The following is a 16,917-nucleotide window of genomic DNA, read 5'->3' on the forward strand; positions in this document are numbered from 1 at the left end:
TTTTCCTCAATGATTGAAAGTCACCAAACTGAAGAATTAGTGACACTAGTTGTTCATCTTGATGCCCCTCAATTCAAATGTTTAAAAATGTTGGTAAATGGAAATGCACATATGCTGTCTTTTTTTTATTTTAAATGAAACTCTTACTTCTGTTTTGTTCAGTTTATTCCCTGTTTGTCAAAGTGGAAGCAGATTAATTACAGACCTCAAATTCAAGTTTGCATAAGTGTTGACTGCCCAAGCTCCATCAGGCTGCACAGTGAGCAGCATTTTTAAGTTCACCCACATATTCAGACGGCCAACACGCTCAGCACTGGTCCCATCAGACCAGAGGGCCTTCTTCCAACTGAAATCAGCGTCTCCATCTGACAAGCTGTAGCTGAGATACGGTCCTTTTTAAAGAGCCAGCTTTCTCTTTTCCACACTCCTGTAAAAAAGGTGAAGCTCCCAGACAGCTGTTATTTGCCTGTGCAGTCTTTTTCAGGCTGAGACTCTGAAGCTCCGTCAGAGTTGCCTCGGGTCTTTTGGTGGCCTTCCTTGCTAGTCTACCTCTAGCTCACTAACTGGGTTTTTTAGGGACAGGCTGTTCTTGGGAGATTTATAGCTGTGCCATACTCTTTCCATTTTTTAATGATTGACTTAACTTCACTCCAGGGGATGTGCGGGAACATAGAACATCTATCTCCTGACTTGTGCTTCTCAGTCACATTTTAACTGAGCTGCTTGGGAAGCTTTTGCAATGACACTAGCTCTCCAAAACGTTGCATGTTGAGGGACACTGGAACTAAAACTCCCTGAAGGCACAAAGGTGATCTCAACTACTAACCAATCTGGATCCATTAGTGGTTATTTAGGTGTGTTCTGTAGAGATCTGTTTTCACATTAAGGCATATTTTTCTGTCCAACAACATTAAATCTACTTTGATTCAGTGTTGAAAAATCAAATAAACTTCCAAGGTAACTCTACAGCTACTTTTTTGATAGAGTATGTTGTTTGAAATGTTAACTTGTGTATACGCTCGCCTCATATTGGCATTCTCTAAAAGGCACCTTCTCCTTCTTCTCATGCAGAATCTGTACCTGTTTCTGGCCCAGCCCAACTGCCTGGTCCACTTGGACCTATCTGGAACAGACTGCACCGTAGACTCGGTTTGTACTCTTCTGTTACAGTCGCTATCTGCCCCTCCACGTCTGATCTCATCCCCAGGATGGGATTCAGGCCAAGAAACAAAGGGTTAGCGCCCTGAATATGAATCGCTCCCCACACAAAACCTCAGTTGACTTTCTTCGAGCTCCTCTGTGCTTTGGTGGAATCTCTCAGAAAGCACAAGCAGAAATGTATAGTTTATGAATTATACACATGATGTCTTGCATGAAAAGTATACAGAAGCATTTGTTTGTTCACATATTTGTCACTACAGAGGGACTGTTTTGTCTGTGTTTGTTACTGTGGCTAAATTTAGCGAGTCTGTACACCAGTGTGACAAAACAATGTCTTGCCGCATTAGCAGAAGCGCTAACAGCTGAAAGGATGTCAGAGCTTTCTCTCTCACAGAGTTCACTGAGCATTATTGAAAGTTTCCGCCCCTGCCGGTTACTGCAGAGATGGCATTCGAGAATATATGAGGCTTGGTAGAAAAATGTTGAAAGTTACAACTGTACTCAGGATGGTTTTAGTGTTTGTGTCCCTCCGGAAGATGTAGAGGTTTGTGGGAATTGCTGGCTGAATGGAGGTCACATTATAGTTTATGTCTGGTTGCAGGTGCTTTGTCAGTCGTGTATTGCTGCTGATTGTTAGAGCACAGTGGGAGACGTGCAAGGTTGGACAGAAGAGACATAAATATCATTTTATTTATTGTTCCCTCCGCTGCAGTGAGGTTAGAGGTCAGTGCCAGCTACAGATCTACCTTGAGCTCTGCTCTTACTCAGCGACACTTCACTGGTGCAGCGAAAGCACTCCACTCAGTAAAATGTCCTGATGCCACTTTATGTTACAGTTAAAGTATGTTTGTCCAGTTTGAAGGTTCTAGAACAGAGCTTTATACTCCTTCATAGTTGTGCTTCTTTGTATTTTACAATTGTGTTGCCAAAGTGCTGAACAAATTGAAAGTAACAGAATAAGTGCAAACTTCAGAGGGAAATTTCGTGCTTTTTCCTTAAGTAGAGTTCTGAATGGCTACACAGTTTGCATTTTTACAATTGTAAAATTACAAAACCCACAAGCAGCCTTTAAATCATATTGTATTGCTGAGGGAAAACATGTCTTCCTCTTAGTTGATTTTAGTCTGGAGTGTGTTTCAACAATTTTGAAAATCTGCAAGTTGTTATTTTTATTGCGGCAACCTGCTTCTTTCTCGCTTCCTTTAAATTACACACACTCATCACAAGCATATTTTGGAATCAAAATACAAAAAAAATGACAAATGCATATTTTCTGTCTCTCAAACTAACAGCACAAGTAGAGGCAAGGTTCTCCCTGTATTTTTCAGCAAAATGCAGATGAAACCGGTGCTTCTCAGCTTGGAAACCGAAAATTGCAAAAAAAAAAAAAAAGTACGAAAGGGGGTCTGGAGGCATTCTGCGTAATTGATAGCCTTTTGTTGTGCAAACAGACGAATGTTACAGCACAACTGTGTTTTTGTCAGAGTCCAACTGAATAAAGAAAATTGATATATTCATCCTGAACAGGTGTGCCATTGTCACTGGATAGCTGGTTAAACAGGGTGTCAAATCTACAGGGTGATAAATCCAAGGGTGGGAGCTGCCAGTCCCAGTGCCAAAACTCTAACAACCTGTCAAACGGTGGAACATACAGTTCTCAGTTCTACAGTTACAGGAGTTCTCCAAAAAGTACATCTACCAGAGATGACAACCCAAAGGAAACAGGATAAGCGAAGCAATCATTGTCAGGAAAAGAACAACTCTTTTACAGTTGCAAGGATAAAAGTTCCAACAGAACAGATATAAATATTAGATTTGAAATATAATTTTTCATACAAAATGTAGTTTCAGCCTTGAAGCCATGATCTTCCTCATATCAGGTAATTTAGTCTGAGCAGGTAGATGTTTCATTTTTAGTGTTTTTAAAGTCAACTTTTTCCATATTTCTAATGTGGAGACCTACCTCGTCATTTCAAAATAGAGTGAATTTTAAATAAATAATATTTGCTGCCAGCACTAACCTAATGAACTAGTAGTACCTTTGGCAGTATTTTGGTGTAATTAGTGAACATCAAAAGACAGATATTGATGAGATAAAATTGCAAACACATGACAGACTCCACCACTACCAGTCAAACGGCAACATAGTGGCAAGTACAGAAATACAATGACAAGCACATAGCATAAAACGTGGGTTTATTATAGAACTTTTAACTGCTTAATACTTCATCAAATACTTATAGTCAGTTCCGTCTCAGCCGAGTCCAAGCATTAAGCAATTAATCCTCTAATGCATATATAACACTATGCAGGCCATTTTCCCCTGAATTCCTTTTACGTAACTGAGGTTTGGAATACAGAACTTTAACTTGTGATGGATTTTTTTTTTTTACCTCTGTCGTGTTTCTTTCTGCTTTTACTTAAAAGTAAGGTCTGAATAATTCTTCCACTCCGGCTTCCTTGGAACCAGGATGCCTTCCAGTTCACTGTGATACGTTTGCTTTCTTCCCTTGTTGCACTTCACTTCACTCGAGCAGTTTTAAACACCTAAAGGCAGAGAGCTTGTCAAGGAGGAATCTGTTTCATGGAGGACTAGTCCACCCTGTGAAATCCTTCCTGTTAATGTGGGCCATGAATTTTGCATTGAATTATGTGCATGAGTGGAAGTCATTGCATCTGTTCTGCTTTATTTGCAAGTTTTTGAACTTCCTCGCCATCAGAGGGCACAGAGTTCTCTTTACGACACCTGCTTTCTGTCCCGTTTTTCCTGATTGTCATTTATCCTTTGGAGAGGAACTGTCTCAGGGAGAATTAGTCTTTTTTAGTGTTAGCTTCTTGGATTGAATTATTAATAAGTTTCTGTTTTTAATCTGCGCAGACGTACAGACGACGGTCGATGAGTCAATTTGTGTGATGGATCACACTGCCAGGGAAAGATGGATTTGTCCGATAGTTTAACCTCTCACAAGTGATGAGATGCTGCTTAAAGTCTTACAAGAAATTGGCTCTGGATGCCAATCATATTGGCCTTTTCTGTCTGACAAACACACACATATATCATCTTTATTTTAGGATTAATTGAGTCTCAGGTCCCTTTGCATTCATTTTAGTACTCCCTGAAGCTCTTTATTTTGAAAGTCAGCCATATCATCTGAAGATGAGAGCTGGATTTGATATGCTCATTGATGGATGATGGAAGGCTCGGGTCCCGCATGGTGTTCCATTGATCATATAAGCCGAGGATTCTGTATGTGACACAGAATACTCGATTTCCTACACAAGTTTATGTGACTTTTTTCTCCCCATCTTTAAAGTGAAACTTGACATTTGATGGATAGTCAGTATAACAAATTGGAAAACTGCAAGTAATTCATTTTTGCTGGTATGGGTTCAGCTTGACTTTGATTCAGTGCAATGCAATTATGCTTCTTATTGCCCATTTGTTCCCACTATTTGGAATTAGTAGGCTTCTTCGACAGATGAGCACTTCCCATAGACACTTTGAAGGACTGGTAGAAACACCGCCTGCTATATTTCACTCCACTGCTGGAACATTTATTAACCCTTAGATGTGGAAGAACATTGAAATCATTGTGGAAAATAAGTTAGTCAGTTCTTTACCATCTGTTAGATTCTGCAAGCTCAAAGTTACCATTTCTCTGTGCACAATATGACTTAATTTCCATTTTCCATTTATACAGTCGCTCATTTGGAGAGCAGATTTGCATTAAAAGTTGACCTAAGAAGCCTAACAACTTTTCTCATCTCCAACTTTCATGAATACATTTCTTTAAAGTACAGTGGAAATAATCAATGAGGCAATATCTCGCTGAGAACAAATTTATACAGCAAGTAAATCATTGTTTCAGCTTCAACTCCACTTGGTTTGCTGCCTGTAAAGCGCTCAAAACTACACTGATTTTATTTTAACCTCTCTAAAAAGGACACACAAACATTTGGAGTCAGACTGCCAGAACAATGTAAATACAATCAGAAAATGTCTTTAAAAAATTTCAAACTGGCACAAGTGTATTCGTGACATTACAACTGAAATGAGATGGTGAATACAGGTCTTACTCATAGCCTCCAGCAAATAATCAGGTTCTTTATTTATGCATCACTACCAAATACCAAATATAAAACTCCAGTGTTTGACATTATTAGGTAGTAGTGGAGTATTTGGTTCAGAAGCAAAGGGTTAGGTCCCTTTCAAATATCACAGAATAAATCTGAGGTGTTGTGAAATGATTCATGGAGTAGGAAGGTAGATAAAGGAAAGTTCTGCTACACAAATCTGTTCTGCTTGTTTTTTCATTGAGATTTTCAATGGAAACTCCAAACAGCTTGTGTTCATCTGAAATATGATGGTGTTTTTTAGGAATTATTTACTTGCTCAAAATGTTGAGAACCACCGGCTTCATCTTTAGCAGTGCACAGAATTTTGTAAACTTATATGTTACGTAAAATATTAATATCTGAAATGCAGCTAAAGCTGTGAAATGAAGGCAGTAAGGTAATTGATTTAGACTTCTGTAAGTTTGGAATATCTCAGTGGAGCGTTCTTGTGAGGTCTGGTCTTTTTTTTTTCTTTTTAATTAAAAGCCTTCCAACAGATACTCATTACGTCGTCTTAGCTGCAGGGACACACCTAGTGAAATCTATAATAACAAGTTGCAGCTGAGTAGAGACACTTATGCTGAATTTCTCAAAATTCTAGTAAAATGAATATGGAAATGTGATCATTTTCTATTTCACATGCCTTCATTTCTTTACTGCATCATTTCCTGTGAGGGGTACAGTATTTGTTAACCAGCGCAGAAATAAAATGATTTGTTAAATCCTTTACAATATTAAGCAAACAGGTGAACATGACTGAAGGAAAAAGGGAAAGGATGCAGGAGAAGTGAGCAGAAAGCAGCACAGATCCAATTAGAGGAGCACTGTTGCAACCTAAAGTGTAACTTACACCACTCATATGAGCAGGTTTGACTTCACATAAGTCACTTACTGATGCACTGCAACAAACAGAATAAATGGCAAATATTCTACAATATTTGAATTAACCAGGCTGTTCGGTCACTTTAGGGGAGGAAAAACTTCAAAAAAAATAGTTCGTCATTGTCCTTTTTTGTGTATTTTTTTCTTCCTAATGATTCATTGAACGACCAATTTGTTGTGCCAGTTGGAAATTAATCAACTTATTGCCTGTAAATTCCCTGACTGAGTACATCAAATGAAAAAGCAAAGCAAGTCCCTCAGAGTAGTACTTCAGTACGGTGATTTAGTGTATATTTAGCTATTCTCCACTGTGCAGCTGATTAGAGTAAGGACACCAGGTCGATGACTACTTGAGACAAATCCTCCTCCCACCAGCATTTCCCTCTAAAACTGTAGCCTCACCTCAGTTTAAAGTCTCTGAACATCAGACCCATGTTGCTGCTCTTTATCAAGTGAGGACAACAGATGTGTGTCACGCAGCGCCATATTGGAGGATGTATGACATCCATTTCTGATGATGGCGTATTTCATGGATGCAGCAGATGTCAATGACATCGCATCTCAATGCAAACATTTTATTATTATGTACAAACCCCAACCCATATGGCAACAGAAAGGATGAAAATAAATCCGAAAACAATTACCAAAGATGCCGCGATGTGACCAGACGTAGCATCTCATTTAGTTGTGGTCCATTCTTCACTCAGCCACTGTTTGTTAATGTCAAATAACGCCAGCGTTGTACATCAAGGGTGATTTTTATTGAAGAGGCTTCTGCCAAGCAGTTATTTTAGGCTGTTCATATTGCATTTGTGTCAGCTTTAATCTGCGCGATAACCATTTGTGTGGCGCTTTAAGAGCCAAAATAACTGTTACACAACACAATCACATTCGCTATGGTGAGCATAATTCTACCCATTTATCTCTTTGCTTTCCCTGCCAGTTGTTCGGGGCTTTGCTGCGAGGCTGCTGCGCTGACCTCTCCTACCTGAACCTCTCCAAGAACTCCTTCTCTCACAGGTGGGCGTTAAATGTAAAGATCCCTTGTTAAGGCTTTTCTTCTTTTTTATTTCCTTTGAAACAAAAGCACGCAAACACATTTATGACTCAGCCCAACGTCTCTGGAGGAATTCCAGCGGAGGAAAGCACGCATCATGATTTATTCTCCGCTGTAGATTAGTGTTTAGCCTTGGACCTCGCTGATCAAATTAGCAGAACACACTTGCTGCTTGTGTTTGTGTGTGTGTGTGTGTGTTTCCTGCTCTCATTAATATACACGTGTCTCTGTTAGCGACTTATCTGTCTATCAGGCACTTGTATGCATGCTCAGAAGTCATGTTTTTGTTATGCGTGGTACATACAGTGTGTATGTGTGCGGCTGGATGTGTTTGTTTACCTTGCTAGCAGGCACCAGCGGTTCCAGCTCTCATCAAGTCGTGTCCCACAGGGGCCCAGGAGCGTCCCTGCTCAGCATATTACATTACAGAATTACAGAAGTTGCTGAAAAATGAGACTAATTTTAGCCAGGAATTATTGTTCCAATCCCCTGACTCCCATGCTTGCATTCTTTCTTTTTTTTTCTGACTCGCTTTCTGTTTCTTTGTAGCTACTGTATATGTCTCTATCCATCTTTTGCTCTTTTGCATCTGTCTGGCAGCATCTCTCGCTCTCCCGCTTCCTTTTTTTTTTTTTTTTTTTACCGGTGACATCCCTGCTCCATCCATCTCCTCTGTTTGGGTTTTTATCTTCCCCTTTCTCCTCTTTCTTCCCTCTGTCCGTTCTTTCTCCCATTCCTCTCTCTCCTTATCACTCCTCCTTCTCTCTCCACATCATCCTCCACCTTTCATCATCTTTACCACCACTCTTTCTCCCTCCTCCTCCTTCCCTCCCTCGCTGTCTCCTCACAGTTCATCCCACCTCCTGCCGGTCCCCTGGTATTAAATGCACGCTGGCTCAGTGCTGCCGGTCAGACGGCCGCGGTGTTGTGGTGACAACGCGCAGCCACAAAGCTGAACCAAGCTGATAAGAAGCGCCCGGCTGCTGCTGCTGCTGCTGCTCATGAATATGGAACAGACTGCCTTTGACCCCTCCCTCACCCACCTCACACACACACACATATATAGACGTGGACACTTTCGGGGAAACAATGAGCGACCCATGTAGACGCTGCTATGTGCACGTGCGGTTACAAGTTGCTGATGCAGCTCTCTGGAGACTGTTTTGTGAGCGAGACGGTGACACCGCATCTGCTTATGCGACAGAAGCCATTCTGTATCTGCGGCGTCCTGACAGGCTATATGGTAATCATTACAAATGGTTCAAAGAAGAGCCGCTGTTCCTCACACTGGGAGGTTATCGCAGCAGCGGCGGCGGCGGCTTGTAATGCAGCGGCCTGGTTTCGCCTCACTGCTATCTTAATGTAGTTTTCTTTCTTCCTTTGACCTTTTTTTGTGATCTTTTCCATTTTTAACCCTCATAACTTCATTTTCTTCTACTCTCTTGCTTCCTTTATCTCCCATTTTCTCTTATTCATTTCATCTTGCACGTTCTGTTTTATCTTGCCGCCGAGTTAACTTAGTTTTATCTGTGTGGGGTAAATATTGGAGCATTTGTAAAGATGTGTGGTTCTACTCACTAAGAGCAACAGAAACTGTAGTTCAACGAACACAAACATGCTTTGTCCTACCATCTGTGTGTGCGCACACAAGCATATGCGGCGTTTGAAATCAACACTCGTCAGTCGTTCATTGTGTTGCGTAATCTCGTGAACTCGCAGGCCAACTTGGCAGACGCTAAATCACATTCCAATTGTCCTGTTCTGAAAGCGCAGTCGTAAAAATCAGCGCAAAGCACCGGGTCATGTGAGCAAGGACAATAAGGGCTCGTGCTCGGAGCGCAATATGCACAAAGGAATTTGGTGAAGTGGAGCAGAAATTGGAAGGGTGTAGTGATTAGTCATTATGTTCCCAGCCAGTCACATTACCGCTCTCATGTCTATGAAACAGCTGTGGCAAACACATGGGCATGCGATGAAATTGGCTCAGCAATCGGAGAGAAAGGAGCAGAGCAGCTTTTCCTCTCACGATGTCTTGGAGGTTCAGACAGATATGTTGCTGAAGCCAGGTGATGTCTGTGTTAGAGGATAATCCCGGGTTATGTTCGCTTGCTGTGTTTTTCTTCATTGTTCTGCTGTGGTTTGCACTCACCGGTTTTGTTGTGGAGACTAGAAAAAAGCCAGGACTTTGTATATTTCTTTATGCAGCCTCCTACATCTTCTAAAACAAACAGGATTTTTTTTCATGAAACGTTTCAAACCCTCATAGCCGCCTACAACGGCCATAATTGCTGACTGAAGATGAAACATGCAAGTAGATCAAGTCTGTGTGGAAGTCGAAATGTAAGCATGAAGGGGAGTTGGCAGTCTTTGAAGGACTTTAAGGTGCTCGGCTTTCAGTGAAACTGTGACACGGCTGAAGTGGTTTGAAAGCATTCCAGGAGACACTTGAAGGAAGATGAAATATAAGTCAAAGAGAAGCATTTAAAGCTTGTATTGAAATCTTTTTGTGTCGCAAATGCTCTGTAAACACTGTCTGCACAGTATGAAACATTTGAGTTCATAATAAGTAGTTTGTTTTTGTTGAAAACTTGTGGTTATCAGCACGTTAAAATAGAGTTTGCCCGTAGTATATTCAGAGAAACGGGTGTTTATCTGGTGCCATCATCAGGTTAGAATTTTCATTTGTCCAAAACGCTGATTCATGTCCATTTACCTGCAAAACTAATTAAATTCCCATCAGTCTCAGTGGTACTTTGTGTTCGGTGCTAATTAGTCAAAGTTTGCATGCTAGTCTAGAGATGTTTGCTGTTCTCTATTACCACTTGATATATGGTTTCATTTTGAGAGGAAATTGTTCACTCAGTCTTATCCACTTTTTTGGGTTCTGCAGCAAAGGAAAGGTGTAGAATATTTACAAGTGTTTGATGTGTCAGCTGCAGTTTACATCATTAATAGCTGCTTTCCATTCATGGAAGTGAAATCTCATTAATATAATTAGCTACACGTGTGCTTCAAATGCCATGAAAACATGAAATGGTAGTGCAGTGACATCATTACCTGAGAATAAAAGAGGAACACATCGTCTCTGTTTTTGCTCTTAAATGTGACTCATGCATCTCAGTTTTTCATTTCTACTAAGATTGTTTTTTTCCCCCACAGAATTGCAAATGTTCTATCTGTTGAACTCCCAAGTAAATTTCCAGCCTCATATGTGTATTTTTATATCTGTGTGTATTTAAAGTTCCACAAGACTGAGGGGGGGGGAAACTCATTCTTTATCAATGTGAGGGTGAGAAACACAGCTATACAAAAAAGAAAGGCTTTTGTGCTGCAAAGTAAACAACATATCAGCTGCCTGAAGAGAAGTAGCAGGTAATCCTTTCCCGAAAAACAAACCTCGTCTCTCTGCAAGATGAATTCATCTCTCCTCCTCTTCTTCCTCTTCCTCCTCGCTGCTCATCACTTTTTCCTGCTTTCTTCCAGACTCCCTTCCCCATCCCGCTCTGTGCTAAATTATTTGTACAGTGGGTGCTGAAATAGCAGATTGGCTCCTTTTGACAAGTGCTAAACACAGATCTGAACCCGTGTACGACATCCATCCCGTGAATGCTGTCTCTTCTCTGACTCAGAGGACTGTTGTACATACATGCAGCCTCTGTCCTTCCTCTGACGACGGGCTAATGCGCCGTATATGCCGAGCAGATGGCTGGATAATTGGTCAGCGTTCCCGTTTTAACTGGTGGCATTAATTAACGCCAACTTCACCTTTTCCCGGTGTCTGGTTGATATAATACTGACCCAAATGTCACAGCCAGCATCTGTCTGCTTCACTCTGCCTCTCTCTTGCTCTCCCTTCCTGTCAGTTCTTTGCTCGTCTGCTGCAAACTTTCTGTCACTCTTTATCAGCACATCATGTCCCTCTGTCATCGCCGCTCTTGTCTCGTTCAGTCTCTTATCTGCTCTTGTCGTTCTCTCGCCACCTTTTACTTTCTCGTCTGACTGCCTGATTGTGATCCATCTTTCATGCGTACCCTCTGTCCTCCCCTTTCAATCAACTTTCAAATCGTTCTCGTCTCTTCTGTGCTGTCCTTTTCCAGGAAAGCGAGGGATTCTCTGCCAACTTTCCGCCAGTTCTTCAGCTCAGCGTTCAGCCTGACCCATGTGAGCCTGGCCTCTATGAAGGTCCCGCCTGATTCGCTGAGGTGAGTCACTGTTGCGGGCGAGGATTTAAAGGGACCTTTGAAATACTGAAGATCTGCCAGCCTGTCTGAGAAATGCAAATGGTTTGAACTGTGAAACCTGAGCAGCCATATGTCGCTATACCGCTCTGCATGTCTTATTATTTAAACTGTTACGTGATCGGCCACATCAGCTTGCATGCGTGCACCTCCCCTTCTCATGATCCAGATAAAAATACATCTTTTAAAAATACCAAACAAACAAATCAATCCAAGAAACGCATCAAAACAACCTTTCAAAAATTCTGCATGAAAATACTCGCAGGTGTGTTTTCTCAAAGGGCAAATTTGACAGAGGAGGTGACCTGAGAAAAGTGGGAGGTCTGTGTCTTCTTAAGTGACAGATAAGTCAATTTCAGCGACAGGCACTATTGTAATGAAGGTAACGGCGCAGCGTCTGAAGCCAGGTGGCATGCTAAGGAGGACAATGAATATATAAAGCTGAAAGTATATAGCGGTGCAGAATAAACAGGGAACCGTGTATGCTGTCATCAGGTATAGATTGCAATAAATTACAGTTTCACAGGTGACAATTAGCACTGATCTGATATGACAAATCAAAGTCTGTACCGTCATTACGGTTTGGTTTTATGGCACAAAGAATCGACAGTTTGTGCGTCATCTGCCTTTGTGTTGCATTGAAACAGATTTCCACATTGTTTTTTTTCACAGATTATGTATGTAAATTATGAAAAACTGATGCCAGAATTGGTGCTGGAAAACAAGAAGCTGGATCAGAACAACACTGTTTATAAACAGTAAATTATACGGGTCAACATATAATTGAGGGACTTTTGAAGCCTGTGGGATATATCGTGCATATTTTTTAAATAAAAGTTAAAAAAAAGTTTTTTATGTTTATTATGATCATGTCTTTGCAAATTCCATAATTATTTATCATGGAAACAATCACTTATTAATAAAAAATGACTGGATATCACTGAAATGTCAGATAAATAACCGTCCGAATTTAATAACAACCACCGTTAAATTGGCTAAACAATAATAAAATGAGTTTATTCAAAAATAGTTTTGATTGTGTTCTTTTTATTAAGTTGAGATAATCATGACAGATATTTCTTTTTTAGCAATATATCAAATTTTATATGGAAAATAACATATTGTATCTGTTTCCAAGAAATCCCTTTCAGCTAAGTTCCCCATTACAAAAACACCTCTCAAGGAAGTGTGTTGATTCCAGATCACGTGACCTGCCCCACATGATGTCATTTCCTCCTGAAGGAAAGATTGGACAGACTCCAAGGCTTTCTGAGTTATTTAATAAAAAGTAGTGTGTGAGTCAGGTGTGGATTTATGACATGTCAACAGGTTTACTACTATATCTTTATAAATAACTTTCAATTTCACTCAATTGTACATATATTTCAGAAGAATCTTTGTGTAAAAATGCCATGTGGTGTTTGGTTATAGGCGGCCATGTTGATTTTAGGCCTGAAAACATCAAAAATGTCAACTATGTTACAAAAAGTCCCACAATTGTATATTGGTCCTCACCCAGTAGTAATAACTAAATCTCCTGATAGATTTTTGCCTATGTGCTGAGGTTCCAGGTGTTCCTGATGTCGCTTTAATGCGAATATTCTGCTGACTACGTTCGGCTTTGACTGGTGTGTCACTGCTTGTGACAGCCAACTGGCAGCCACATCTCTTCCGATTCATTTGGAAAATCTCTAGACAGGATGCATACACTTAATTGGCAAAAAAATACAGCAATTAAAGCCAAGATGCCAAGAAGATCTGCTAATGTACATGTCAAACAGTGCCTATGATATTATGGTGTCACTGTGGGGGGAAAATGCTAAATATTTACAGCTGAGTAACAGGGACAAAAAGCATGTTAATGTATGTTATTTTGGTTTAAACGTATGATAAAATTAGATAGTCACTAAGTTTAAATTAACTACTGGAATAGATAGATAATTCATCATTTCTACAGCACCTTTCATGCAAAACAAGCAGCTAAAAAAGCTTTGACATTAAAATTACATTACAAAATATACAAAACAAGCATTCTAAATACAATGATGTCAGGTTTTTTTGGTGTTGGTGATACATGAAGAAGGGCAAAAAGATATACCTTTAAGTGGCGTTTAAAGGTTTTAACTGAGCCTGCCTCGCTGAAATCTCCAGGTTGTCTGTTTTCCCACAGCTTAGGAGCAAAGCTGTAGAAAGCTGCATCTCCAAATTTCAATTTGGTGTGGTTCTGGGTAGCCGGGAAGCCAGCAGTAGAGGATCTAAGGGCTCACGATGGGACATAAGGCAGCGGAGAATTTCTGAATTCGATAAAAGGATGTAAAATATCACTGCAAAGTCACCTAATCCTACTGGATACTATCAAAGTCCTGTCGAAATATTACAACAGGCTTGGAATTATAAAATGAAGTGAATGCATTTCTTTAAAAAAGTCCTTAATGATTGTCGCACAATGTCTCCCGGTAATTCTCTAACGAATTTCATGCACAGGAGGAGAAACGAAATCCGTCAGATAATCCTATTAAGAGATGAAATACTATAAATGAGTCAGTATGGAGGTGTAGGAGACATGGATCCTTCTTTTTAAAACTGGAGCCAGCACTTTGCCCTCACATTCCACCCAGCAGCTGTGCGATCATATAAACACAACTTATTTTTGTGGAGAATGATGCCGAACTGGCACTCCGCTGATGTGAATTTATATTGTGTTTACACCTGGTGGAGATTCGTGATTAAAAAGTAGCTCATAAGACAACTCATGCATGTTATTATTTTTAACTCCCGACCTCTCTGAGTGGGCTACCAGCACTTCTGAATGATTCCGCCTCTCTGTGTCAACAAGCATTTGTGTTGCCGAACATTTTTCCAGTCAAACTTGAAGCCTCAGAGTGGTGAGGGATGAATTCCCACAGGCTCCACTCGTGCTAAAAATGTACCCACTTTTGATGCAATAAGGTGCTTTGCTTTAAAGCACTGGGTAAATTAAGCACATGAAGGGTCGCTGCTGAAGGCCTTTAAATGTTATATCCAAGAGGAGACTACTAAAATGTAAGAATCACCATGCATTATTGCACAGCTCTTCGGCTTGCGCTCTAACCCTAAAGCAGGGCTGAATGCACAGGGGCCTTGAGAGGAGAGCCCAGTCATCTGCCCTCTTTTCTAGCAGGAGCATATAAAGATGTTATTTTTCTGATTTCATTGTGTTTTTAGCTGAAGTATTAAAATAGCTCGTACCATATGGAGTGTAGTTTGCATCCAAACCTTCAGTGAGATTCAATCGTCAGGGCGCGCGTTGGGTTTCAAACACTTTTCCTTGACAGTGGAGCCAGTCTACTATTATATTCGTAGACTGGCCTTCAATCACAGCGCACAGACTGAAGCCCCCGTCGTTGGCCAGCTGCCACTGTGCTGACGTGTCTTTGTGCAGGACTCTGTATCCTCACCAGCTTCAGGAGATCTGTGGTTAAACCACCTCATGGAGCAGCCAAGCAAAAAAATAAAAAATAAAATAAAAACCAAAAAAAAAAAGCGAGTCTCCCTACGGGGATAAGTGAAGTACTGCAATATTACAGTTTCTCTGTTAGGTGTACAGCCTGCTGTTCCCTTCTCATAGCCAAAAAACACAATCAATAACAGAGCAAACAAAGCAAACTGCCAGCAGTCGAGATGATTGTGTGCTGCATGATGGAGCTCAGCCAAAACGGATGGAGCGGGCTCGCCACTTAGCACTTCTCCTCATTACCTCCTCAAGTTGCATAACTCTAAAATGTGTATTCATTGCACAAGAACGACCTCCAGCAGCGCCTTCATGTGCAAATGCAGCGTTCTTTCTGCATCCAGCTGGGCCTGTGGGTGTGTATGCGCATGCACAAGTGGCCACTTCTCCTGAATGAATATTTTTGTTTGTAGGTGGTTTCTGTTGGGGACTTGGAGAGCTATGAATCTTCTATTTTAAGCTACTTTTCTCTAAATCCTTTAAAACTTTTAGGTGTGCACGGGAGAACATAGGGCAGGATGGGACGGTTGATCCGTTGAGGTTGTTGGAAGAGGAAAAGCAGCAATTGGATTTATGTGGGACTGATCTGTCTTTAATTTTCAGTCATTTCTCGCTTGTCTTTGTCTCCTAATTGACCTCCGTTTCTCCCCCGTTCCTTCTCATCCACCTATCATTCTTCTCGCTCCTCTTTCCATATCTGCTTTCTCATTAATCTCTTCTTTTTTCCCCCCTCCCTCTCTCTCTCTCTCTTCCCCATCCTTGTGTTTTCCTTCAGGGCTCTGTTCCTGGGTTTGTCCAATAACCCTCATATCACTGATTTACACCTGGACATCAGCAGCTGTGAGGTACGCTCTGTCAGTCTGTGCTCCGGGTATATTCACTCATCATCTTCATGGATTAACGCTCGTGGCCATCCCATCATGTTCCGCTGCTCTCTATCTTCCTCCCACAGTTGAGGTCAGCAGGTGCCGGCGTGATTCAGGAACTGTTTCCTCGAGTTTCATGCGTGGGGACTTTAGACATCTCTGATAATGGTAAGAGACACGCTTCAGTGCACAAACCTCAAGGGATGTGAGCTGTTGTGCTGTATGTGTGTTGGCCTGTTGTAAAGCCTTTTGATTGCAGCCATGACGGTCTGGATCCCAACAAATAAAGCCTTTTAATTGGAAGGCTTCCTTTTAAACTGAGCTTGTGAATCAGTGTCAACTTTAATTACATCTTATATACATTTATTTACACTGAAGGGGCACTGCACAAGTTTAGTACTGGAGTTTAATTGTTCTGAGGAGAATTACTCATCCTGTTTTAACAATCATGTAAAGCCCTGTACAGTTGAAATGAAAAAGGTGATATCATGCTGATGTAGGGCTGGGCGATAAATCAAATTAATTCGATTAATTCGCCTTTTTAAAACCTGACGATTTGAAAATTTGCCAAATCGTAAAATCAAGGCGAGCTTAAATATATAACAATACAGATTCTTCTTCTGCCTTTCACGACTTGTACACTGCCGTTTGCTTCCGCCTCTCATCTCCTTCCGCCAAAACACTCACACCCCCGTCATGGTGGACAGAACCGCAGACGAAGAGTTGGTTGCGAGAAAAGGGCCTCATGTTACATCGATTATATGGAAGTGGTTCGGCTTTGACAAGACTGACACAGAGCAAACTACAGTCATGTGCAAGGTTTGCAAAAGTACTGTGAAAACGAGGAGTAGCAGCACAACTAACCTCTTTCAGCACCTCGGACAGAGGCATCCTAAAGAATGGGAAGAGTGCTCACAGCTACGGGAGTGCAGCATGGCTAGCACTAGCCATAGCAAACACACCGCAAAGAAACAACAAAAATCGATTAAAATCGTAATCGTCCCAGATGACTAAAAAAAATCGAGATTTTATTTTTTGGCCATATCGCCCAGCCCTATGTTGATGTAATCATAGTTATCTTAGCATGGACAACACTTGGGCTATGGG

At 41.0% G+C, this 16,917-nt stretch overlaps 1 protein-coding gene across 5 annotated transcripts in view; it reads left to right on the forward strand.

Moving 5' to 3' along the window:
• carmil3 (capping protein regulator and myosin 1 linker 3) overlaps positions 1-16,917 on the forward strand; it is a 108,811-nt gene that overhangs the window by 48,177 nt on the left and 43,717 nt on the right. For all 5 annotated transcript variants that reach the window (XM_051953235.1, XM_051953238.1, XM_051953236.1 and 2 more), the window contains exons 14-18: positions 1,072-1,149; positions 7,103-7,179; positions 11,314-11,418; positions 15,720-15,789; positions 15,897-15,978. In XM_051953235.1, coding sequence (XP_051809195.1) covers positions 1,072-1,149; positions 7,103-7,179; positions 11,314-11,418; positions 15,720-15,789; positions 15,897-15,978 — 412 coding nt within the window. The remainder of the gene's footprint in view (positions 1-1,071; positions 1,150-7,102; positions 7,180-11,313; positions 11,419-15,719; positions 15,790-15,896; positions 15,979-16,917) is intronic.

The sequence above is a fragment of the Acanthochromis polyacanthus genome, chromosome 9 (genome assembly GCF_021347895.1).
Source record: "Acanthochromis polyacanthus isolate Apoly-LR-REF ecotype Palm Island chromosome 9, KAUST_Apoly_ChrSc, whole genome shotgun sequence".
NCBI lineage: Eukaryota > Metazoa > Chordata > Actinopteri > Pomacentridae > Acanthochromis > Acanthochromis polyacanthus.